This window comes from Anastrepha obliqua, chromosome 1 (genome assembly GCF_027943255.1).
Source record: "Anastrepha obliqua isolate idAnaObli1 chromosome 1, idAnaObli1_1.0, whole genome shotgun sequence".
NCBI classification, from domain to species: domain Eukaryota; kingdom Metazoa; phylum Arthropoda; class Insecta; order Diptera; family Tephritidae; genus Anastrepha; species Anastrepha obliqua.
The window spans coordinates 67,983,770-68,011,603 of NC_072892.1; the positions used below are offsets into that span (position 1 = coordinate 67,983,770).

The 27,834-nt window shown below is 36.4% G+C and overlaps 1 protein-coding gene across 1 annotated transcript; it reads left to right on the forward strand.

Annotated features, from left to right (window-relative positions):
- Positions 1–390: 390 nt before the first annotated feature.
- Positions 391–27,635, forward strand: LOC129250733 (glycine receptor subunit alpha-4). The gene is made up of 6 exons (XM_054890333.1): positions 391–793; positions 23,510–23,582; positions 23,657–24,111; positions 24,205–24,315; positions 24,392–24,918; positions 26,852–27,635. Exons 2-6 carry the CDS (start codon positions 23,512–23,514, stop codon positions 27,122–27,124), a joined length of 1,437 nt encoding a protein of 478 aa, XP_054746308.1. The 5' UTR covers positions 391–793; positions 23,510–23,511; the 3' UTR covers positions 27,125–27,635.
- The last annotated feature ends 199 nt before the right edge of the window (positions 27,636–27,834 follow it).

Here is a 27,834-nt window from a genome sequence, read left to right on the forward strand (position 1 = left end):
AAACGTAAATTCGCTACTGAGCGCCTGACTTTCGCTTTCGGCAACGCTTAAACAGCCAGCACACACACGCACACACACCCACAAAACAGCGGAAAGAAAGTGTAAGGAAATTTTAGAGATTAAAAGAATTTTCCATCTCATCAATGTTGAATGACAACAACACCAACAATCAACAACTACTGCAGCTTTAGTGTCTCATCAGTCAATTGCCGACCACCACCACCACCACACCACACCAACGCATGCAGTTGCCAATGAGTATCTACCAGCTACTTTCAACTCATCTGTGAGCGCTCGAATGCTTGAGCTCTGATGCCAATGACGTTGCGCCTCCATTTGCTATGTTTAAATTCAAATCTCAACGTTATAACCGACAGTCAGCGGCGGATGTTCAACGAATTTAGACGTACAAATTAAAAAAGTGAAAGATAGTTCAAAGCAAACCAGGAACTACTAAAAATGAATTTTCTTAAAAAAAAACAGGCATGCAATGATGAATACTAAATCAATTAAAAAGAAAGTTGCTTTTAAAAAAATCTGATAATTATGTGAAAAGCCAAAATGTGTAAAAGACTTGCGAAAATGCAATTTAATTGTTTTAAAGCTGTAGAGTTCGTGTAATGTGTTACGTAAGCACAGTTGTGAAAATTTGAAGGCCTTTCCAGCAGATTCTAAGAATAAATAAAGAAATTATGAGGAAATAAAACAATTTCATGTGGAAGTGTATTTGAAAATTGGCAGAAATCTTCACAAATTGTAATCATAAAATTATATTAATAAAAAATTAAGTTCGGTAAGTCGAAGAAATTTTTCAGTAGCTCTGTATGTGTGTACACGTACTCGCAAAATAAAGGAGCGTGAAGAATTAGCAAGTTTCAACTATTTTATTCTTTTTCGGTATTTATAATAATTTTTTCATTCAAAAACGGTCATCAAAACTTTCAACTTTTTGTCAGAGTCTTCAGAAAATTTTTAGACATGCAGTGTTATATCAAAATCACCAAAATTTTCAACTTTGTAATCTAAATTTTTAATATTATAACTTCTGGGCCACTTGGATTTTCATTTCATTTTTTTCTCGTTGAGCGTTTTCTTCCGTATATCGATCACCTAATTTCTTTTTTGAATAACTTTCTTTTACTAAATAAAATAAATGATTTTGAGTAATGAAAATCTTTATATTGACCTTTACCCGCTCCATTGCTAGGCTATTTGTATGCTGCAGCTGTCTAGTTCGAATATGTTTGACGTACGAAGCCATTTGCAAAAATTATAAACCTTCCTTCGTGCATGAAACAGCAAAAAATGCTAGAAAAAGTTTTTTCTAATGGAAGTCGCTCATCTACAGACAATGGCAAACCTCCGAGTGTATTTCTGCCAAGAAAAAGCTTCTCATAAAAAACCATTTGCCGTTCGGAGTCGGTTCAAGCTGTAGATCCCCCATTTGTGGAACAACATTAAGACACTCGCCCCAAAATAGAAGGAGGAGATCGGTCAAACACCTAACAGAAGTGTACGCGTCAATTATTTATTCTTTTATTAATTTTTTCTGGGGTCATTAATTTTGCGCCACCTTGTAAAAGTCAACCAGAATTTTTAGGCACTTGAAACTTGCACTTTGCTTCAATGAGTTTGTCTAGAAATTTCGGAAACGACGAAACCAAAATTGCACGTAATTAGCTGTTACAGTATCGGCACCATAAAAACCATTCACAATTTCAGCGGCCAAACTTGCATTTTCACCTTTATAAAAAAAGAAAAACTGTAAAATGTACCGATTTTTTTCTTTTTTGATTTCCCTTGTTAACACCCTGTAATTCACAACTAACAAACAAAAAGCAGCAAAAGAATTTTTTTAGTGTGAAATGTCAACTTTAAATTGTTTTTGCGATACTTTACGCGATCTCACTACAGCCATCTACCGAGAAAATAATGTTTTTTTCTTTTCCGAACTAAATAATAATAAAGTATTGCTTACAAGTGAGTTCCATAACTACCTACAGGGTACGATAAGGCATAAAGGTTCAGATTATGTAAAATAAGTACGAATACTCTTTTTTTATTAGGATTTTGTTCATACTAACATCTTTTACTAATCCCAATCAGTGAAACTTACATACCAAATTTGAAGCTGCTGGATCACTTTTTGCTATTTATGACCAACCTTTGTATGAAACGCTCTGACTGAGCTTATTGGGCAATATTTTCACTTATTTCGAGATAAAACCGAATGACGTATTAGAATAGTCAAAATAAAGCAGAGTCTAAATTTGTTAAACTGAGGCTCAGGAAAAACTACAGCTATTTTAATCATATGTAGTCGGATTATTACCAGGTTTTTAGCATAGAACCAGGTTCAAATTTAAGGGGTTACATACGTCCAGCAGCGCCAAAAATTCGCTAAAAGAAAAACTGTTTTTAGAAGGGATAACAATAGAAATAAATGTAAACAAAACTTTATACATCGTTTATTAGTACTTGAACTTTCTAAAAAAATTTATTTTAATTTTTCTTTACAAAAATTAGTATATAAAAAATCTCGTGACCCAAAGTACCATGAAAAAAAGTTGCTCCGCGGTCTGCATGAATGTGTAAAAAGTGAACAAAATCTTGTCAATGAAAGTCGTAGTAATGGTTGTCGAGCCGGATTTTGGAATTTCGAAAAATTTAGCAATTTACGGCGTTTAAACAAAGTATGCGTTTTACGTCATAAATGTCACACTTTAATTATGTTTAAAATTTTTTTTAATAAAAATATCAAAAATCCGACTAGACAGACTATAGAGAAAACACTTTCGCTTATTCAATAAAAGAAAAAACCGTATCAAAAAATATTTAAAACTGTAAGGGTTATAATGCAGACCACGCCAGAAAAAGTAGTTTCGAGAAAAACGAGTGCATTTCGCCCGAGGTCGCGCACATTTGAACAACTGTTGGCCTCGAATGATCAAAAACAATTCAACTTTGGTTTCATAAACCTTTGCATATCGACCCTACACATACTCTCATAATGTTTCATAGACGTCCCTATACATAGGTACTTTAGAAATTTAACGGCCAGCTGTCTCAAACGAAGGACAGCTACCTATGCGCATCACCTGTGGGGAATTTTACAATCGACTTCCACAGAAATACGCTTAAAACTATAAAGAATAATAATTTGTAAAAAAAAAATCGATTTTTTGAAAATTCTGGACGTATGTAACCCCTTAAACCCAGCACCAGATGGTACTAAAATTGGTTTCAAGCAAATTAAATTGAAAAGTTTACGATGCACATAATTCCCGATACAAAAAAAACAACAAAAAATTTGCATTTCCAAGATATTGAAAGAGATTTGTATATAAATTTAATCCAAAAATGCGTTTAGTCGCGGTACAGACTCCACAAAGCCACCGTTTTTTTATAGGAATATTAAGCATTGAAGAGCCGCAAAATAATAAAAGTCTTACAGTCCCGATAAGAACAGACTTGAAAGTCACTTTTGTCCGGAATGGAAATCTCTCATCAAGAATTTTTGTACCTATATGTCAATTTGTACCGCAATTGCCTTTTTGTGTACGTAGTTTCATCCGTTTCCATTGCTATTTCATTTTTAGTACATCTCGCTGGAATGCAAAATCGACGTATTTTTATGAGCTGCATCCTAAGCATCCTTCTTTTTTTAATGATTCCCAGATCATTTTCTTTTTCGCATTCTTTTACATTTACTTATTTTTTATACTTATGCCATTTTTAATTTTAGAAGTTACCAGGCAAAGTAAAATATTTACATCTAAACAGATGATCATACATACATTTGTCAGATGATATTCGAACGTAATAGATTTATGTTAAAACTGGTTCTTACTAAACCAAAGTAGATACTAAATTGAATATGGCAGTCCAAAAAAAACAGAGCTCTAAATATTATTCTTAGTTTAAGGGGGTGGTAGGGTTTAGCGCTAAAAAAACACTTTTTTTTTGAACTTTTTACAGAAATATGGCTTAAGATACTTTAATAAAATCAGTTGCATGTTATTGTACATCTTTTCAATAAGTTTTTAAAAAATATTAATAATAAAATATTGACAAATAAGCCCATGACAGAGTTTTTTTGGAGATATGTTTTTCGAGAGGTGCTCTGCGGTGCCAATCGGCATTCGTCGTAGAATCATCTGAAACTAAAAAAGTCGAATTTTTCAGTTAAAGTATGACGAAAAACATTTCGCCATATTTGTAAGTGAAAAACAACCTTAAAAAAAAAAACTAAAAAAAAAAACAGTGGGGGGGGGGAGGTATTTTTGATTTAGAAAACGTGTGCCAAATTTGAAAAGAATCGGTTGAATAGTTTCGGAGTTGTGATTGGCACCGACTTTTAAGAAGTCGTTTCGGGAAAAACGCGTTTGAAAAAATGACTCTGAAAAATTATCGATGCTCCGCATTCGAGGTAGAGTGCCTACAAAGGCTATGACTTTGAGAGTTCTGCTCCGATCCACTTAAAATTTTGACACAACATTCTTCAAATGATTTACTATAAGATGAGTGAAGAAAAAAAATTTCGATTTTGTGACCCTACCCCCCCTTAACTAAACTGGGGTTATCGCGGGACTATGATTATGCGCCAATAGGCTTAGAATGTTTGTATACTATGTTTGTATACTGACAATCGGAGCACCCAAAATCTATAAATTATAATTGTTTTACTGTTTCCATTAAACATTCATATGTACATAAAAGTGTGAACGTGTACTGGAAACTTTTATAATTATAAAAAAAGTCAGATTTCTTTCTTAATTCATTTGCCTTAACAAAAAGTGCGTTTTGCAAATATAAAGTTTGTTTGACTTGTGAGCATTTCTTCACGATATGAACGTGATCTCAAAAATACAGCTTGATGGCCACGCAAATTTCATCATTTGTACAGGACGTAAACTCTCTCAAAGAAAGTCACAGTTGCTCGACAGCAATGGTTAAAATACTGGACGATATTCGAATTCACAACGGAGACTTGACTCTACTTTGTTTACTTAATTTTTCTAAAGCATTTGACTCAATGGATCACAAATTGTTATGTTTGAAGCTTAAACACTATTTCGGCTTCAAAGACAGTGCTGTGAAGCTCATGGTCAGCTACCTTGGTGGCAGAACGCAGAAGGTTAAGACGAGAAAATTAACATCTCAGCCTAGATATGTACCCACTGGTGTTCCGCAAAGGTCTATCCTCAATCCACTTCTATTTAGTCTTTTTGTCAATGATATTTTTACCGTTTGTCAGTATACGAATGTCCATGCGTATGCTGGTGATATACAATTGTACTTGCCCTGTCGTATTGATCTCGTTGAATATTTATGTTTTAAAATAAACAGTGATTTGTCTGCTATTTCTGTTTGGGCTAATGATAACTATTTATATTTGAACGCGTCAAAGTCATATGCCTTACCTATATGTAATAGTGAGGTGTATGTTGACAATATCCCTAAAATGTGGATAAGCACTAATTCCATTACCTTTGCGGATACGGTAAAAAAATTTGGGGTTTATTCTTAACACAAAACTTACCTTTACTGACCATATAAATACGGCTGTGGGGAATATTTATGGTACATTGCGTAAGCTGAGAGTCTCTGCAACATTCACGCCAGAGGAAACGAGGCGCAAATTAGTTCTCCAGCTAATTATGCCTCTTATTACCTACTCTGAGGTGGTATACAGCAAACTTAACTCCACATCCTGCCATAAACTTAATGTGGCATCTAATAACGCCTCGCGGTATGTATTTATATGGGATTGGCAGATATGACCATATCTCTGCCTTCAGATCAAGGTTACTAGGCTGTTGCCTTAATAGTTATTTATCTGCTAGGAATTGCATATTTTTGTGCAAACTTATATTATTCAGGCCTCCTCTCTATCTGACGGAGAAGTTGATACCAGTAGGGTCTCGCAGACACAAACAATTCATCGTTCCAACATTTAATTACCTATCATTATCTGGATTATTTTTCATTAACGCTTTTAAAGTGTGGAACCCATTACCCGACACTGTGAAGGCTGGACTTAACAGATTTAACTACGGCGCACAAATCTATAATTGCTTTCAAAGTGTTTGATTGCATTGAATTAGGGCATTACATTTCTCTCTATATTCCCTAATTACTACTTTCTTCTCTAAATTCTTCTTTTCTTTCCCAACTACCAAAGCCTTATCTTCTTATTATTATAGTTAAGTTACATACATTAGATTGATTTGTTAATGAATTGGTGTAAAAATTTAGATTAATAAACTTTCATGCTAAAATCATTCTAGTTGAAGGGCTATTAAAAGACCTTAGTCTTACTCTGTACTATTGATACAAATAAATAAATAAACTCATATGTGTAGGAAGGTGGTTGAGAGCGATTTGAGCTATTCGTTTATATAAAAAACACACTTTTTCGACAGAAAATTCAGATTAAATATTAACGTATATTTTTTTATGTAAAGTAAATGATTTTATGAAAATCGTGAGCCATCTTTAATACAAAACTTCGTGAATGCCCGGGATGCAACTTTTGATCGCCATGCACTGGCCCTAGAATATTTGAGATAAATATTTTGATTGAGTTAAGATATTTATATTATATAACGATAATAATTATTCAAATTTCATATTCTTAGCTTTTATGGCTTTTTCAAGACGGCCCTTAAAAAATGTGGTTATTGTCTGTTTTTGCCTACCATTTGATAATAACAACATATGCACCAAACTTTGCTTTTTACTAATAATAGTTCGAGGTATTCGTTGCACAATCAAAGACGCAAAATGAAGTAAAAACCTTTCCCGGCTTTTCGATTTCATTATTTTTAAATTCCTGATTAGTGAGATTTTAGGCAATGATGTACCAAAAGATAAGCATGGAGCGGATGCCACTCATTTTTTTTTATCGCGACAACTAGCAAGTACAGCACTGAGACACAATTAAATCCATTCTATTGCACTCGGATTCCCTTTTAATTTTCTTTAAGTCTACCCGACCCAAGGTGGTTGCTTCTTAACACATCACTGCCAAAGAGCTCAAGCCTGATTTGAGCGGAGGCGGGGCAAACGCACAGGAAGTGGTCCGCCGTCTCATCCTCCTCTTCATGTGCTTCGCCCATACGGCTCGTCATCAGTCCAACCAGGTGTCTGCAGTGCCCTCTGCTTAATGACAGAAGGATCTGCGACAGGTTACATCAGTTTAGTCCATCTGCAGCCTCTCTCAGCCTGCCAAGCTCGCCCGTGGGTTGTAGTAACCCATTTGCTAACCGTGACTTTGATGGCTGCAGAAGGGAGTGGCGAAACGGGCTCTGGGCAAAGAAGATGGCCTCAGAGCCCGCCCTAGCTAAGGAGTCAGATGTCTCGTTACCCACGAAACCCACGTGTCCCAGCACCCATGTTATCATCAGGCTATTATGTCTGCCGACTTAGTTCAGCCTCGATTTACAGGATTCGACTACTGATGTGGTTGGGGGCTGTATAAGACCTGCCTCCCATAGTTTACCTTTATTTTATTTAGATTATTTTTCTTTTTCAAAATAAGTTTACGATTTGAAAAGTTTCATCGCTTGAAAATTTGTCAATGAAGTGTGAGAATTTACTTTTGAAATAGAAATTCATATTTTTTTAATTGGTCGGCTGATTTAGCTGAAATTTCATCACGGCCATTTTAATTTGTTTTAAACAAGTTTTTTAAGAGAATTTTCTTTCTAAAAGTCAAATTTAATCAAATCGTATTTACTTATTATTTTAATATCGCTTTTGACCACTTTTGAAAACTAGCGCAATAACGAAGTTGGGAGTGGCTTTTGTGCCTTTTAAGTCCCAACCTGACTTAGACCGAAAGCAAAATAAAGCCCAGCAATATAATAATATATTGTATTATAGTTTATTCTACAACCACTTAGAATCTAAATTAAAGTTTCAAACTTTGTACAAAATTTATAAGAACTTAAAAAATATTCATCAAAATTTCAAATTTTTTAATCAGAGTGTAAAAAAAATTATAAGCATAATTAAATTTTAGGATAATAAAGTGCAAGCTTGAAGTTACTACAAAACTCTCAATAATTTTTTTCTCTGAGCATTTTTTATATGGAGAAGATTCGCAACACCGCATGAAAAAAAATTAACAAAAATGCAAAAGGATTTTCCAGCAACATCAAACTTACACTAAAATTTAAGAAGCTATAAAACTGCATACTCGAATTTTTTCTAAAAATTCTGAATAAATTTTAAAAATTTTGGTGAAAAATTGTTGAATTTTTATGAACCTTATAGAAATTTTGAAACTTTGATTTATATGATTTTTTAACTATATTTTTTATAAAATAAAAATAAAGAAAATTAAAAAATAAATATAGTTCTTTTAGCGAGCTGTACGATGGAAGCCGTATGTGCCTTGGCACTCACAAGGCTTTATGTGAAGCATATTGCCGATGCAATCTTATTAATTTTAAGTTTCTTTAATACAGCATTTATATTTGTATTTGGATTTGGATTCGTATTGGCCTTGCAGTGAAGAGACAACCTACACCAAAAACATTCCAGTCCAGGAATTGGTATTTGATCGGCAAAGACTTACTAGTACGAGAATTATATCAGTTGCAAAATGAACAATTAGAGGTTTATGCAAAATAAATATGTTTCTATTAATATAAATAGGAATTCTTCAAACAATAAAGATGCGCGAACTGTGCACCAGACAAATGTACAAGTAAATAGTATTTGAGTCAACAATTTTCTTTGTTTTCATCCATTATGAACTAATTCATTAACTGGTATAATGCTGATGCATAGGAAATCAATTAATATTCTTAAGAAATAAAAATAAAACTCAAACCACAATTAATAGATATATTGAGGAAGAAATTAAATTTTAAATATAAACTTTGTGTAATCATTAAAGTAAAGTACAATAACAATAAATGTTACATATAGATGTACATTAAATTGTGTTTTTGTTTCTCCTTGCCTCGCAGAGCAAGTTACAATATGCATGTAAGCAACATGCATGCATGCAGGTGAGAGCGGTGCCGCTGAGTTCAAACGTTGACTGCGCTGCTTACGCTTCTTTCGCTGTTCGCGATGGCTGCGTAACCAAACAATTTTGATTGCTAATTTTGTTAGATAACGTTCGTAAAAGATCAGTGCTGTCCAGAATGAAAAATGTGATTGTATAAGTGAGAACGAGAGAATGGGAGCAGCCCAGTAGGAAATTTAAACCAAAATAAATAAATATTGGATTGGAGTAGAAAATTTGGAACGTTATGTAACTCCTTTTATATATTTGGGTTTGTAAATCTATATTATATCTCTAATAAAATCTTTAATATGAATACTTTCGTGGCAGCTTCTTAATAAAAGATAAATTCGAAAAATTTTTAGACAAATGTTTTTAACAAAAGCACCATCTATAAAAGGCCGGCCTTGTTTAGCAATATATAAGCTGATCATGGAAGATAGCTCAGCTTTCATTTTTATATTTAATTGCTTAACAACTTCCTCATTTTCTACTTTAGCTAACCACCCTTTGAATTTTTCCAAAAAGTCTAACTTTTTTTCTTCATATAATCCCTGACTAGCTTTTTTGTCTAAAATTTGTATATTTTTGTGGGAGGAATCGAAATGCCTTTTGATATTACATCTATAGCCTTCTTTGAACGACTTGTAACATAAAAGGCATTGCAAGTCGCCAAAGGCATTTTCTAGCATAAAAAAGTTCTCACCGGGCATTGTATTGCATACACTAAGCATCGCAGACAAACTTGGTGTTTATTCGTTGCTGGTTTGCTAACGACTGAACGATGGAGAGTAAGAATACGTGTGATCAATTGATCTATGGGATGGACAGCACTGTTCCAGATGTAGTTTGCGGCCACAAGTTACCTATTTATGGTTCTGCACCAAGTGTTTGCTCGAGCGCCAGTTCGTCTATAACCCTGGATATTCCATCTTAGCGCCTGCCTTACAATATTGTCCACGGGTTTGCGCCATCGCCACTTATGCTTACCAACCTCAATCGTTACAGTTTCTTGCTGTGTACGGTGCCATACATCTTCCTACCTTACTTTTTGCAGCCATTTTATACCAAGTGTTCTTCGCAAACATTTGTTAATAAATCGAATCGAAGATGCGGGAGGAGCATTTCCATGTTTCGCATCCATAAAATGGCACTGATTTAACATTGGACACAAATATACGCTGCTTTGTTTTGCATGAGATCTGGCTCGCCGATCTAGACGTTCCCCAGCATGCCAAAAACGGAGTTTGCTTTGTTAATCCTTTTATCTACGTCTTCGGCAGCACCGCTTTTGGCTGACATAACACTTCCCAAATATATAAAGCTCTGTATGCTTTCATGGCCTAAAAAGAGTTGGTGATGGCGTGGAGCAGTAGCCACTGGCATTTATTTCTAGGCCTGCTGCTCTGCTATGACTATTCTGTACTAATTGATTAAGATTTGTTTCCAGATTAATTAATCTGTGACTGACCATCCACTGACCATGTCACCGACCTATTCAAGATTCTCGAGGTGTATCCACTGTCTATGTAGTATATATTTTGGGTGCTTTTACTAATATACTCTCATTCCTTGGGAAAACTTCGGGGGAAAGCTGTAACCTCTAAAGGGCGCGGTAGCGAATGCTTCTCATATATGGGTGGGAGAAGAGAAATTAAATATCTTCAGCGTTCCAAACAAGCCCGAAGAAGCAGAACTTCGTTGAAAAGCTTAGCGTCGGCTTACAATGTTAGGTGCGGCTGGAGCGGATTTCAGCCTTAAATCAAGCGGACATTGACTGTTCACCCAATACTAGTGTTTAAGCATGGGTCCAAATCCTAACGGAAATACGTCTCCATGGGGTAATCGATTAATTTCCGGAAATCCTTCTACACAAAGTACAGCCGACACAACGGATATAGGGGTGCCAAATTCATGCAAAAATACAGTAGATCGTAAAAATTCAGGCTAATCACACTAGCCGCTGCAGGAACAACAATCTCTATTTACTTACTTACTAGATATCGAAAATCAATTTTTTTTTTTTTTGGATTTTTGGAGTATTCCAGGGTCACTATAAAAAAACTTATTTATTTTTTTGTTTTACTAAATAATTGAGGTATCATTGTTTGGACGTTTATGAAGGGAAATTTGATTTATATAAATCGATTTCGATTTATACAAAGTTAGTTTTTCTTTGCATTATTGTCAATAGAGATTTATTGGACTTGAGCTTTTTCGCACTTTATTTAGATCTAGACTTATGCCACTCTAAATCTGTACTCAAAGCTAAAGTGAAAGACTATTTTTTTTTTTTAATTCATCTAAAGGGTTTTGCCAAAGTGGCGCCTAGATGTCAGTAGCAAATAGTTTCTAAACGGTACTTCTTTTTTTGTCCTCATTGACTTTGTTAAGTGGCAGATGCACAATTTTACACGATAGAACAATGCGTTAAAACACTTATTATGAAAATGGTCGATCTTTAAGAACAACATATCCCAAAATTCGTGATTTTTTTTGTAGAAATAATCATCCGAATGGGTCAACAACTCAAATTGCAAGAAAGTGGTTCTGTCGAGGATAGAAAAAGGACTGGTAGACCAAAAATAGGACGTTCTGTTGAGAATATTGCTGCTGTGGCGCAAAGTGTTGCTGATAAACCTTCAACATCTTAGCGTTCTCAACAATTAGGCACTCATGAAATGACTGTTTGGCGGATATTACCTGTAGACCTGGTGCTCATGGTGGACATTTAAATGATGTAATTTTTCACATATAATTGTTAAGAGTCCTATTTTGAATAAAAATAGTGAAACCTAAAGAAATCTAAATTAAAAATTTTTTTTGTTTTTTAACAAAATCTTGATTCGTCTTTTGAAAGACCCTGTATTATAATAATCTCATCCCAAATAATCTCACCTTAAATGTAAGTTTGGGGAAAAAGAAATTCATTATTTTTATTTTGCGCAAATGGTCAACCTCGATTATTTCTGTGATTTCATCGACATTTTCCATACCATCAACATTTTTTTAACATCAAAAATGTATGAACGGAATCGACGAAACCAAGATTGCACGTAATTGGCTGTTACAGTATCGGTACCATGTTCACCATTCACAATTTATACGAGATATCGATCAGTTCAGCCATGATTAATGGATTTCCTTTTCCCTAAACTAATATATGTATGTCATGCGTCTATGTATCGATTAAATCGATATGCGCATTATTTTAGTTTTAAATAACAATAAAAAAATAAGTAAATAATTTTCACCTTAAATGCACTACAAAATTCTTACACAAATTTTAGTGATCGTGGCTGAATTTTTTATGACGCTATGCATTATTCAGGTAACTTGTTCTGTATACGCCCCTTCGTACTGATTTTATTCACATACATACATACTTCATACTTGTATGATATAAAACATTTAAACGTTACGCATACGCCTACGGTTCGCTTACGAACTTACTTTTCCAATAATTTTTCGTTTGCGATGCCCTTGCCTTCCGTTTATGTTTTTGAATGTCGATTCTCTCTTCAATTGTTTTTGTGTTTTTTTGTTTTCTTAAATACCTAATCGGTGTTGCTAGCATCGTTGACGTTAGACAACGACCCCAACACATACTCAAGCCGACCTCCGAGACAACGATGCTACGATGCCACCCCTCGTTCCCCTCATTCGCTCGTCTAATATGTGGCAATATGCCATAAAAGCGCACACAGGCACTTGTGCGGCCACTTCAGTCGAGTGGTTTTAATTGTGAATTAAGTCGCTATTGTGACCGCCGCATCTGCGCAAGAAGGTCTAGTGCAAGCCTCAAACCTTGCAGCCTACCAGCCTGAAGCGATAGAGGAAACACGCGCGGTTGACTTGTGATGCTATTTTCCTTTTTTTTGCGTATTCTTTCTTATTGTCAATAATATTTCATATATTTCATGCTTATGCATTTATAGGCGGAATGCAATCTGTACCGGGTGGTTCAAATAGAGGTATCTTTTTATTTTATTAAATATAATTATTTTTTTATTATGTAAATAAAATATTAATTTTACTATTTTTTTATTATTTTTTTTTTAATAAAATTATTTTTTGTTTGCTTTTAAATTAACACATTTGTGGACAATTTTCGGTTCCATTTCACGAATTGCTCCGGTCTGGCAATCACAATTTCAATAGGTAATCTTAAATTTATAGCCCACACCAATAATCGGAATGAAGCTTCCAGCAGCACAAGCCAGCCCCACTCTGCGGATGCATTGTCTTCTCGGCAATCATGTGCGAGTTTTTCAATTCCCAGATACCGGAATTTAGTTTACTAACATAAATAAGTTTACTATTGTATATTTTTTTTTAAATTTATTATTACGTTTGGTCAAAATTTGTTGCAGAAAAAGCCTTCTTCTTCTTAATTGGCGCGATAACCGCTTACGCGATTTTGGCCGAGATTAACAAAGCGCGCCAGTCGTTTCTTTCTCGTGCTAACCGGCGCCAATTGGACACACCAAGTGAAGCCAAGTCCTTCTCCACCTGATCTTTCCAACGCAGAGGAGGCCTTCCTCTTCCTCTGCTACCACCAGCTGGTACCGCATCGAATACTTTCAAAGCCGGAGCGTTTGTATCCATTCGGACGATATGACCCAGCCAACGAAGCCGCTGGATCTTTATTCGCTGCGCTATGTCTATGTCGTCGTAAAGCTCATACAGCTCATCGTTCCATCGTCTACGATATTCGCCGTTGCCAACGTGCAAAGGTCCAAAAATCTTACGCAGAATCTCCATCCATGCAGAAAAAGCCATCATTGTCCAAATAACTCAAAAAGGCTAAGTACTCTAGAATCACCCTGTATATGCACCTAACTACACAAATATCCACATACGTTGGTGCAAACGTATGCGTGTGCAGCGTCGTTGCTTTTGATGCTATTTCTAGAAATATGAAAGAACAATCCATTGAACGACTCAGCAGCCAAGGTAATTCCGTATTGTTCGCGTATTCTTCCGGCTTGGAGGATATTGTTGTTTCCGCTGCCATTTCGATTGTCATTGCCAGTGACACTGGTTGATGGGATTGTGAAATTATTGGCGCCGGTTTAAGTATTGTTATATTGGCCCGATATACTTTAAGGCTACGGTTTTGATTTGTTTTTTTTTTTTTTTCTTTGCTATTAATTTTACACTTCACCTTGACAGTGCGAAAACACTAATAATAAAATGCCAGTAACACCTTAGTCGAAGGCCAATTGAATTTGTGATATTCAAATTTCGTTTCGATGAAAAAGTTAAGTGTTATGAGATTTTTTAACAACATACATTTTATTTTGCATAAATATTATTTACAAATTAGTCTGAACTTGGCTCAAAGTATCTTAGAGCTTGTGACATTATAAATATTTAAAGGCTAACTTTGATTATATATTCACTCGAGTACAGTTTAACGGGAGGTTATGAACTTAGTCAGAGGAATTGGATGCTATTGTTGTTTCCTTTGTATACTCTTAAAAATATAGGATAGACCCGGGGGATACGGCACGATTTTTTTTTTCACTATATATTCTAAAATAAACAAGATTTTATAAAGAAAATTTATTGAAAATTCAGTGGATTAAATTCATTAGTATGCATATCCTGTATAGAAAAAAAACGAAAACAATTTAATACTTAAAATGCGCAAAAATATGTTTTAGGATACCCAACTAAAATGTTGAACCCTATAATTAATTTCGAGCATTCGTTAACAGAAAAAATGATATTTTAAAAAATAAACGAAATATGTTGTGTTTGTATCTGTACCACAAGAAAATAAAACACAATCGAAGGCTCAATATATGTATTTATTATTTATTATAATTATTTATTTGTTATCTATAATTAAAATTACAAAATAACTTTTAAGCACAAGCTACCAAGGCTATCGGCTTAGTCATATGGTTATAATACTTATTTCTAAAGGTTTAAATTAAGTGAAACATTTTAATATCTTTTAGAAAGTTAACAATTAGTCTTATATTAGATTCAGAGGGGTGTCGTAGGATTAGCGGGAGAGCGTTGAGCGTGAAGATTTGGGCAATCTGATAAAATATGCTGAATTGTTAGGTTGTTATTGTTGCAGAAGTGGCACTTGGGTTGAGATTTCGATTGCAAAATATATTCATGCGTTATAAGTGTGTGCCGCAATCTGAGGCGTATGAAGCATATGTTGGCCCATGTTGAAGTGTTGGTTGGAAGTTTGATCTGTGCACCGAGAGGGTTTATATCTTTGTATGGATGTGTGTAAGTTGACCATTCCTCATTAAGATGTTTACGTAGAGAGTTAGAGTAATAGGTTTTTAGTGACTTCACATCAAATGGCACATCAAAGACGTGAAGACAGTCTTTTAACGAGGATTTTACAGCTAGGTCTGCTTGTTCATTGCCCAAGATGCCTGAGTGAGATGGGATCCACATCAGTTTTATTTTTGGTGATATATATATTTAATTGGATGTTTCGCCAGGCTCCTCCTCCTATTTCTGGCGTGCGTCTTGCTGTTGTTCCACAAATGGAGGGACCTACAGTTTCAAACCGACTCCGAACGGTAGAAATTTTTTATGAGCAGCTTTTTCATAGCAAAAATACACTCGGAGGTTTGCCATTGCCTGCCGAGGGGCGATCGCTATTAGAAAAAATTCTATCTTCTTTTTGGTCTTTCACCGAGATTCGAACCTACGTTCTCTCTGAATTCCGAATGGTAGTCACGTACCAACCCATTCGACTACAATGGCCGCCCAATACATGTTTTAAATATTTCCACAAAATTTTAATTTATTTTTGGATATCTTTTATCATGAGCTAAATTTGTCTTAAGCGCTGCTGATTAAAACTTGTGAAGCTTTCGAAAAAAGTCACTCACTGGCTATTATAGTACAATATTCATAAGCTTTGTGGTACAATTTTATAAATGCCTGTTTAAAATCTTCCTAAATTTCCAATGGATTTTCATTTAACCGATTAACAGTTGCTTTAAGCAGACAGACAGCTTTACCGTAATGTTGCCTTCCTTCTTATTGAGTTTCTAGTTAGATTAGGTTAAGATATGTTGGGCTACGGTGGTTGCCACGCTCCAAAATTGTTTAAAAGGGCCGATGAAATATGATATTAGACAACGATGCCGCGTTCTAGTGAGAGCAGAGCAGTGGAAGAGAAAGTGTTCAACTTTTTTGAAAGAAGATAATAAAGGGTCTTTCAAAAGATGCGCCTAGATATTGTATAAAAAAAACATGCAAAATTTAGATTTTTCAGGTTTCATTATTTTTATTCAAAATACGGCTCTGCCCAATTATATGTGAAAAATGGCATCATTTAAATGTTCCCCATGAGCACCAATATCTACAGGTAAAACCCGCCAACCATTCGATTCATGAATGCCTAATAGTTGAGAACGTCGAGATATCGATATTGAAGGTTGTTCAGCAACACTTTGCGCGACAGCAGCAATATTGGCAACAGAGCGTCCCGTTTTTTGATCTGTCAGTACTTTTTCTATCCTCAAAGGACCAGTTTTGAACCAACCTTTGAATTGTCGACTCATTCGTTTATAATTATTGATGGCACGTTGGGGCTTCCCGGACAGGTGGACTATAAAGTCCCGCCTGTACTTGCCATTACAAAGTTCACGACCCTCTTACCCTCGAGGGAAGAGTGGGAACGGGACGAGGTAAGCCAGGGCAAATTCATATACATATGTATACACAGATGGCTCAAAGCTCGAGGGCAGGGTGGGCGGAGGTGTGTAATCCGAGCATTTGGGGATCTCCTTCAGTTTTCGGCTTCCCGTCTACTGTAGTGCTTTTCAGGCTGAACTGATGGCAATAATGAAAGCCGTGACACTGATACAGTGTGATGCGATACCTGGAGATGATATCTACATTTTCACTGATAGCCAGGTGGCGATAAAATTCCTCACAAAACAGTCCACAACCTCCAAGGTTGTCTCTTAATGAGATGGCTGAAGGGAACTGCAGAACCGGTGAACTAGCGAAAATCTGTACCAAATTAACTGATGAGTATATAGACAATGACATAGAGATACCCTTACAAATATGTAAACTACTTATCCGCGAAGAAATTGTACGAGTAGCGAATCAAAGATGACGTAATGGAGCCACTTGCAAAATTGCCCGACAACTGTGGCCGACTCTCAATGCTAAACGCACGGAACTTCTACTAAGAAGAGATAAGCAAGTCTTAACACACTGATTTCAGTTATAACGGGGCATTGCCTAATCGTTAGGCACGCCCAAAGATAATTAATCTAACCTAACCTAGATAATTAATTTTAACAATGGCGACTCATTAAGTAGACCATAATCTGCTTTATATGAAGCTAAAATACTCTCTTGGTTTCAAAACTTGTGCGTGGAAACTTATAGCCAGCTATCTCGAGAATAGAACGCAAAACATCAAATCAAGTAAATCAATCGTCGGTGTTAGACATGGATCCGCCTTCGGTTCGCTTAATTTAATGTCTTTATTAGTGATGCTTTTTCTGTGTGTCAGTGTGTGAATATTCACGAGTGTGTAGATGACATATATGTAATTGTACTTCTCCAGCCTCATTGGTCTCGCAGAGGATTAATGTTTCAAAATAAACTATGTTCTGTCTGCTATCTCTGTTTGTGCTAGAAAAAAATTATTTATGCTTAAATGCGACTAAATCATTTGTCTTACTTACTTGTTGACAATATTTCTAAGCTGTGAATTGGCCATCGTTTCCTTAACTTTGTGGATAAAGTAAACAATTTAGGATATATTCTGAACTCTGAACTTACTTGTAGAGATCATATAAAGGGGGTAACGAGAAATGTGTACGTCAAACTCCGAAAACTGAGAATCTCAGCTCCATTTACACCAGTTGAAGGCAGGCGTAAATTAGTGCTCCAGCTAATTAGGCCATTTAGCACCATTTAGGTAGTATACAGCAAAAGGGTTCAGTATCTTTGAAGAAAGTTAATGCAACATTTAACAATAGTACATTCTACTTATATGGAATCGGTAGATATGACTATTTTTCTGTCTGTGGAACTAGAATAATTGGTTGTTGTCTTGAAAATTATTTGTCTACCAGGAATTGCATTTTAATGTACAAACTCCTAATGTAGAAGACACCTGCATCTTTATTTGACAGGCTGATATCAGTAAGCTCACGGAGGCACCTTAGTGAATTGTGCCAAAATGCAATTACTTCATCTCCTCTAGGCTATTTTATATGAATGCCGTCAGAGTCTGAAATTCAATCCCTAAGTAAATAAAGCCTGGACTAGACAAATTCAACTCCTAAGATAGCTTCACCAATTTCCAAATGCGCCTCTTTTGCAAAAGACAATGGACTGCCCTTAAGACTATTATCGATGAGACATGGCCATCACCCGCCATGGGTGCTGAAAAAATCATCTTTTATAAACGACTTAAGTTACATGCAAAAATCTAATACGACATCGGCAGAGTATTGCGCACATTTTTTAGAAATTTCATCTCGCTTTAAAAGCACTAGTTGGCAGCTAATCTTCACCGATGGTTCCAAAGCGAATTACACTTCCTTTGCTGTCGTGAAAGAGAATGGAGATCCTATATCGTATGGACTACTACTTCCGTTTTGTTCAATTTTCACCGCTGAAGCAACAGCAGCTCTCTACGCCATGCAGTATTCGTCATAATCGAAGGGGAAATACATTATATGCACAGACAGTATGTCCTGTTTTCAGGCCATAAAGAACTATAATAACTCAAAGAACTATAATAAACCACATTATTGGAACCATAAGAAATATCCTGATTTCTCACCCTCATAATATCAAAATCATGTGGGTACCAGGGCATTCATGCATCAACGGCAATACAATCGCTGATAATACTGCCAAGGATATGAGCATTACTCCTACGATCACATCAAATCTTTTATGTAAAAATGATGTTTATCGACTTATAAAGCAGCATAGGCAAACCAAACTAGTAGCTGACTGGTTTCACTATAGCCACCATTACTCCAGGATTAATCCTAATCGTACTAAACCAACTTATCTATCATCCCTCCCATCTAACTATACTACGCCATATACTCGCCTACGCATTGGTCACAGTGTAATCACCAATGCATATCTACTGCAAGGGAAGCAACCAAGCCTGTGTCCATTTTGTAATACTCCAGTCAGTATCCTGCACTTGTTAGCCTTTTGCCCTGGACTAGATAGACAAAGACAGCAGAATTTTGACGGTCATGATGCACTATCGCTATTAATTAACCCTTCCGATTCCAACATTTCGAAAATCTATAAATTTCTGAAGGACTCTGATCTTCTACGACATATATAAGCCAGGAATTCTTCACCAGCCAGCCGAAAGCCTCCGTTGCTAGCGCTGCATTATCTTTTTGTTTATTTAGCAATTCTATTGTTATTTAAGCTTTCAAAAATAAAATAAATAAATAACTCCAACACACAAATATTTTAAAACAGTCTGATTACAGGATATCAAGGCATTACACTTCCCTCTTTCTTCCTGTACTCATTCTCATTTTATCTTTCATTATCTTTTCTATTATTACTAAAGGGCTTTCCAATAAAAGGCATTATTTTGATATTCAAAGAAAAATGATATTTTTTAATAAAAATAATCGCCGTTAATAGAGGAAAATAACCACGACCACGTTTACAGGACAATATCCTTTTCATTAATATTTCCATAACCGAATTGCAAAGTGACTACCCTATGTTCTCGATAGCCTCACGAATTCCATCTTTGAGGTCTTGAATCGACCCTGGGCTGTTGGCGTAGACCTTCTCTTTCACGTGATCTCAAAGAAAAAAGTCACAAGGTGTTAAATCACAAGATCTCGGTGGTCAATTGTGATCACCTCTTCGAGAGATAACACGGCCCGGAAGCTTTTCCCGTAAAAGATCAATGGTTTCGTTGCATGTGTGGCACGTAGCACCGTCTTGTTGAAAATAAACGTTGTCCAGATCAATACCATCCAATTCCGGTCATGAAAAATCGTTAATCATCTCTCGATATCAACGAATAACACCTGTTATTGGAAAACCCTATATTACAATTTTAATGTAATTTACATTTAATTTAAATGTGGTTAAAATTTTATCATGTGAAAATTTATATAAGTTAAAGTAAAGACTTACTTTGTACTACATACAAAAATAAATAAATAAGTTCAACTTTCAAAAATTTTGGTCAGCATTTTTGGACAAGTTCTGAGTATTCACTTTTGTAGCATTTGAGTTTTGGTATACTATAATAACACACATTCTGCCAAAAAAATATCAAGAATTGTTCATTTAAAAAGCGCGCGTTATAGATATGTCTAAATTTTTTTTTTTTTTTTTTTGCTGAAATGTTGGTACAACTGTCCTCTATAGTGCCGCAGAGTTTGAGCGTGATCAGTTAATTAGCTTGTTTTTGGCATTTGGCAAAGAGTTTGTCTTAAATTTTGTATTTTGAATGGGATTTCGTGTGCCAAAAAATGTTGGCGAGTGTGCTTTATCAAAAACACGGGTCTACGAGTGGTATACGACTTTTGCAGAGGGCCGAGAAGTCGTGGAAGATTTGCCCCGATCTGGTCGCACATCAACGTCTTCAACGGATTAAAACATCGACAAAGTCAAGGAAATGCTGCTGGAAAACTATCATTTAAGTTTGAGAGAGGTAGCTCATGGCCCTAGCGTGTCTCAACAATCAATTCGCAACATTTTACACCATCAATTGGGCATGAGACGCGTGGCTGCTCGACCCGTTCCAAGAGAGTTGAATTTATTTCAAAAAATTCATCGGAAGAAGTTGGCTGAAGACATGCTTGAGCAAGTGAATTCGGACCCAACGTTTCTCCAGTGCATCATAACAGATGATGAAACGTGCGTATATGAGTTTGACATGCAAGCCAGTCAACAAGCGGCTGAATGGCGCTATTCTCATGAGCCGAAACCGAAAAAAAACCTCGTCAAAGTCGGTCAAAAGTGAAAGTTATGCTACGCGTTTTCTTTGATTATCATGGTGTTGTGCACTCGGAATTCGTTCCAAATGGTTCTACGGTAAATAAAGAATATATATAAAGGTGAATGTCTGTACGTTATCCACGCATCTCTACAAAACGACAACACCAAATGACGTAAAAATTTTTATACATTCATAAAGGTTGTCAAAAAAGTCTTGCGGTATTTTTATTGAATTTTCAATTGTTCATAAAATTGGTTATAATAATGCGATTTAAGTCAAATATGCGCCGTTTTGTTCGATGACGAGTTCCCAACGAGATGCCAACTTCATAATGCCCCTCTTATAGAAGCTCGCTTCCCTATTGTCAAAAAACTCGGAGAGCCAATTTTCACAGGACTCTCTTGAGGACAGCTTCCGACTACCAAGCTCGTTCGCCATGGACAGAAATAGGTGGTAATCACTTGGTGCGAGATCCGGACTATACGGTGGATGCAAAAGAACCTCCCATCCGAGCTCCCGGAGCTTCTGGCGCGTCACCAAAGATGTGTGTGGCCTGGCGTTGTCCTGATGGAAGACAATTCGGCCTCTGTTGATCAAAGATGGCCTCTTCTGCATGAGTGCTGCATTCAAGCGGTCCAGTTGTTGGCAGTACAGGTCCGAATTGAGCGTTTGGCCATAGGGGAGCAGCTCATAGTGGATGGTTCCCTGCCAATCCCACCAAACACACCACCGTCTGGGCAGCTCCACCGCTTTTCGACCACGACCGTTTGCGCTTCACGTTGTCGTAAGTGACCCACTTTTCATCGCCAGTCACCAGCCGCTTCAAAAACGGGTCGATTTTGTTGCGATTCAGAAGCGATTCGCATGCATCCATACGGGCAAAAATGTTTTTTTGCGTCAAGTCGTGTGGCACCCATACATCGGCTTCTTTTTGAATCCAAGCTTCTTCAAATGGTTTATAACGGTTTGATGACTCATGCCCAGCTCTTGGCCGATGCTACGGCTGCTACTATGCCGGTCTCTTTCGATCAATTCAGCGATTTTATCGCAATTTTTGACGACAGGCCTTCCGGACCGTGGCGCATCTTCGATCACCTCTGCACCAGAACGAAAACGTTGAAACCATCGTTGTGCGGTGGAAATGAAAACTGTATCGGGTCCATGAACTGCACAAATTTTATTGGCAGCATGAGATGCATTTTTGCCTTTATCGTAGTAGTAGTGTAAAATATGCCGTAGTTTCTCTTTATTTTGCTCCATGTTTGCGACGCTATAACTCACGAACGACTAAAAGCAAATAACAATTAATCAAACACGTGTTAGCACGTGAAAAGAGCTTTCCAAAAAGCTCTAGAGTGAACCGATGCGACGAATACAACTAGAACTACGCGCTTGCAAAGACAAGCTTGCGGAAATACCGCAAGACTTTTTTCACAACCTTTATTTTCACTAAATGAAGGTTATAGGCATATTTTTATGACGGATCTCCATTCTCACAGCCCGCAGGCCCGGCCACCACTCTCATTGGTCACTAATAATCGAATATTTGCTTAAATTTAATCTAAAAAATCTTAGTTTTTTCTATTTCCCACTATTTATAGGGCACTCTAGACTTTATAATCCGCATAAGCGGTTCAACTATGACCCAAATGCAAAGTTCAAAAGCAGTTTGAGATAGAAAATTAATAAAAATAATTTTGCTTTATATTTTTCTGATTAGTTGTTTTGATTTTATTTAACGAGGCATAGCAACGGATGCCGGGTATTGTAATATAATAGTATGGTTATTAATAAAAAATTATTTTCTATGAAATTATTGTTTGTAATTCTTTTATATACATATCCTAAATCCCTTAAAACTACTCCTACGCGAGTGGGGCCGCGGGTTAAAGCTAGTAAAGAATATTATTTAGAATTTATGCGACGTTTGAGCGAGAATGTGAGTAGGAAACGGCCCAATTTGTGGAAAGAAAACTCATGGACCTTCCCCATGATAACGCCCGACCTCATAAGGCGCATATGGTGAAAACTTTTTTAACCAAAAACTCAACAAATATCATCGAAAAACTACCGCATTCACCGGATTTAACCTCCTGTGACATTTCCCTTTCCCAAATTGCCACTCCACGGTAGGAGCTGAAGAAGATCTCCTCAAATGCGTTTCAAAGGTGATTTGATGATTGAACTAATGGTTGGCATATGTGTATTGCTTTGAATGAAATGGAATGGATAAATTTTGATGATTAAACAATTATTTTTCGTTTTTTTTGAACAATTCCCGGTACTTTCTTGACAGAATGTAGGTAAAGGTAAATAAAAACAATTTCGATATTTTAATTCGCTGCATCGAATAAAAAAATCGATGTTTTTTTTTTGTTTTTACTGACATTTCATCTCGAACCCCCAAGGTCTACTAGTAACCCAAGAATGAATTTTATGTCTCTTCACACTATTTTGTTATTTTCATATACATTTTTTAATTGCTCATACTAACATCTTAAATCGACTGTTTTCCTTTCTTACAGTAATGGAATACCAAATCTTCCTGTTGGTAATATTTTCAATATGTTTAGAGAAATTCACAACGGGCGAATACCAGTAAGTTTCTACTACGATTGCCCTCTGCTTAAATGTTTCAACTAACCTACATTAATTTTTCTCTCGCCAACCAGGCAAAGTTTAGCGATAACAGATATATTACCCGAGGATATAAAACGCTATGACAAAATGCGTCCACCCAAAAAGGACGGACAACCAACAATAGTTTACTTTCACGTCACTGTAATGGGTCTCGATTCGATCGACGAGAACTCAATGACATATGTCGCGGACGTTTTTTTCGCGCAAACATGGAAAGATCACCGATTACGACTTCCAGAGAATATGACACAGGAGTATAGATTGCTCGAGGTAGATTGGTTGAAGAATATGTGGCGCCCCGACTCTTTCTTCAAGAATGCCAAATCAGTTACTTTCCAAACAATGACAATTCCTAATCATTATATGTGGTTGTACAAGGATAAAACCATACTTTATATGGTGAAATTGACATTGAAATTGTCGTGCACCATGAATTTTGCCATTTATCCGCATGACACGCAAGAATGCAAGATGCAGATGGAAAGTTGTAAGTTGCTGAAAAGAAAAGAAAAATATACATACATTAATAAAATAAATTTCATTACTTAAATCATTTACTCATCACTCGATTTTCAAATAGTATCACACACCACAGATGATATGATCTTTCAGTGGGATCCAACGACCCCGTTAGTGGTTGATGAAAATATTGAACTACCGCAGGTGGCACTGATACGTAACGAAACTGCGGGTGAGCAACATATTTACCATCACCATCAAAATACTTCAATGCAATAATGATGTTTAAATTTAACAAATATTTCCAGATTGCACTCAAGTCTACTCGACCGGCAATTTCACCTGCCTCGAAGTCGTTTTCACGCTCAAACGCCGTTTAGTCTACTATGTTTTCAATACATACATACCGACTTGTATGATTGTCATAATGTCTTGGGTCTCATTTTGGATCAAACCGGAGGCAGCGCCAGCGCGTGTTACACTCGGTGTCACTTCGCTACTGACATTGTCCACGCAACATGCGAAGTCACAATCATCTCTGCCGCCTGTTTCCTATCTAAAGGCGGTCGACGCATTCATGTCCGTTTGCACGGTGTTTGTTTTCATGGCTTTAATGGAATATTGCTTAATAAATATTGTATTAAGTGACACGCCAATACCGAAACCCATAGCTTATCCGCCGAAGCCGGTGCCGGAAGGTGCGAAAAAAGAACCAGAAAAGCCACCTACGACCGCACCAATACCCGCGCCAGCAACCACACCAGCCAAAGTGGTGCCAGACGAAAAGATTGAGAAAATTGAAAAGATATTCGATGAGATGACCAAAAATAAAAGGGTGAGTCCATATCGAACAGGAGCTATTTTTTTTATTCATAGTTTTTTCGAGTCAAATTTGTTAAAATAGCTTCGCTGTTTAATTGGATAATTAGTAACTACAACTTATGATCAGATGCTATAATTTGAGCTTGCACCAATTGTTGGGTGTTTGGCTGAACTCCTCCTCCTATTTGAGGGGTGCGTCTTGATGTTTTCCACAAATGGAGTGATCTGTGGTTTTACCCCGTCCCCGAACGGCATATGGTTTTTTTATGAAGAGCTTTTTCATGGCAGAAGTACACTCGGAGGTTTGCCATTGTCTGCGACTTCCATAAAAAAAACTTTTTCTATCATTGCTTTTTCATGCCCGAGGTTTCGAACCTGTGCACTTCCGCATGGTAGTCACTCACTTACCCATTCGACTACGACAGCGGGCATCGTATATGGTATCTTTCACTAATATCGGAGTTAATGTGGTATATTTGATGGGTCGGGGGGAGTAGCGCATTGATTGGTGCGGTAACCGTTTACGCGATTTTGGCCAAGTTGAATAAAGTGCGCCAATTGTGATGAGTTCAACAGGCGGGTGATATCTACTATAAAACTGATATTTCCACAGGCGTAACAAGTGAGTGATAGCCAGGATTCCTAAAATTAAAAGTTGAGAGAAAGGAGATAAATCCTCCACACAGCTGCGGCAAAAGAAACTCGAAGTAATGCCAATATTCAACGCATGGATGACTAGCAGACAATAATTTCCAGTTGAGGCATGCACAATATTCGACAGCTGAGGTTTTGTTAGCCTTATAAACTCCCTCGAACGCCTTCAATTAACGCATGACCAAAAGTGCAAATTTGTGCACCTTCCCAGCGCTCGCTGAGTTGGCGCGAATTCCATAGGTAGTCAAGGGAACTCCAAACTACCTCACTGGTCTGCTGACAGGTAGCTGGTCAGTCAGTCATCAGCCTGGCAGTTATTCTGTCAATTAGCTATAGAAGTTTAATTTTGAAGTATTCGGATGAGGTCGAAAAGAAAATCTGACCTTCCCCAACTAGTTTCTAGTGCACCATAAGCGAGTCTAAGGCCCTAATTTCCGTTTGGCAATTGGAATACACCCCAATAGCAGTCAAAAAATTGATTGTTTAATAGCAGCTGCCTTCACTAGAAATACATTGCATTGATTCGGTAGCCTGGACTTAGGACTCATTGGAGCTCGTCACATAACATTCATGCAGCTTCGGGCCGTGCGTGAATACCGCCTAGTCTAACGATTAATTATAATTTTTGCTGCCAACAAGTAATGAATTCCAAGCAAAAAAACAAATATTAGTTTTATTTTGCCCAAATGGTTTAAATTGTTTATGGTCGATCTTCAGCTCCAGGGCGATGCCCTGCTAATTTTATCAACATTATCGACATTTTCTTTAACATCAAAAATACCTGAACGGAATCGACGAAACCAAAATTGCAGGCTGTTACTTAGCTGTTACAGTATCGGCACCATAAACACCATTCACAATTTCAGCGGTCTGGCTTGCAGTTTCGCCCTAATCAAAGAAAACCTGTCAAATGTCCCTAATTTTCTCTTTCAATTTTCATTGTTAACACCCTGTAACTCACAACTGAATGGAACAAACAAAAAAAAGCAAAAGAATTTTTTAGTGTGTTATGTCTCCTTGACAACGAGCATTTACTTTGGATTGTTTGATATATAGCCATCTACCGAGTAATTAAGAGATTTCTTTTTCTCCAAACTAATATATGTACATACATATAAACTATCAGGAATTGAAGCAATCTGAAATCTGTTCTACCAAAAAGAGAGATAGGCTAGGAAAGTTTGTTACACCAATCACATAAAATTGATCTTGTAACCTAATTAAGTTATTGGTTCAAACTAATTCTAAATTAAAAGTTTATTTCCTTACCCTTCTCTCCTCTCTACCTGCAGGTAGTGCACACACGTCGTGTCGTACGCCCTCCACTAGATGCCGATGGCCCTTGGATTCCACGACAAGAATCACGCATCATACTAACACCAACCATTGCACCACCACCACCGCCACCGCCGCCAGAACCCGAGCTACCCAAACCAAAACTTACGCCACAGCAAGAACGCCTGAAGAGAGCCATTTACATTGATCGCACATCAAGGGTGCTCTTTCCCGCGCTATTCGCCAGTCTTAACGGTATTTACTGGATCATATTTTATGAATATCTCTAAGCACGCACAGGCTGCTATGGCAAACATGCTTGTGCATGTTCACATATACACATATATGTGTATGTATGTATGCTCAACTGTGCATGAGATGTGAAATGTGCTTTATGGTTTTAACACTAATCTATAGAATTAAAAACTAAAAAACTCTATAACTTACTCAAAATTTAATATAAAACAGGAATATGTACGAGTATAAATGAAAACGAATAATAGACAATTGTTGTAATGTTAATACAAGTAAGTAGAAAATTTTATTCAAATAAATGTTACTTAAAACGAGTGTGTGTACTTATAAAAAAATATGTTAGAATTAAAAATAATATACAGATTAAGGTTATTTAAAACGCATTAGCTATTAAACGAAGAGTTCGATATGAAATATTTAAATAGCGTATCTGAAGTTTTAATAATACAATTTACTTTATTTTATTTCACAACTATTTCTTGGATAAATAATTTGCAAAATTTTGAAGCACTTTGCATTAGAAAATCCTTTAACAAGTAAATAAATAATCGTATCAGTGTGCATTTCTTATTGTGAATAATTAATAAAACATATATCATTTATTAAAAACATGATTAGTATCATTTACTTAAGGATAAGTAGCAGTTGTTAATTGAAGAAATAAGAAAATTATATCGAATTTTAAAGTATGTATTAATTGTGATAATAACTACAAATGTACATTTTTGGCTTAGTATTAAATAAA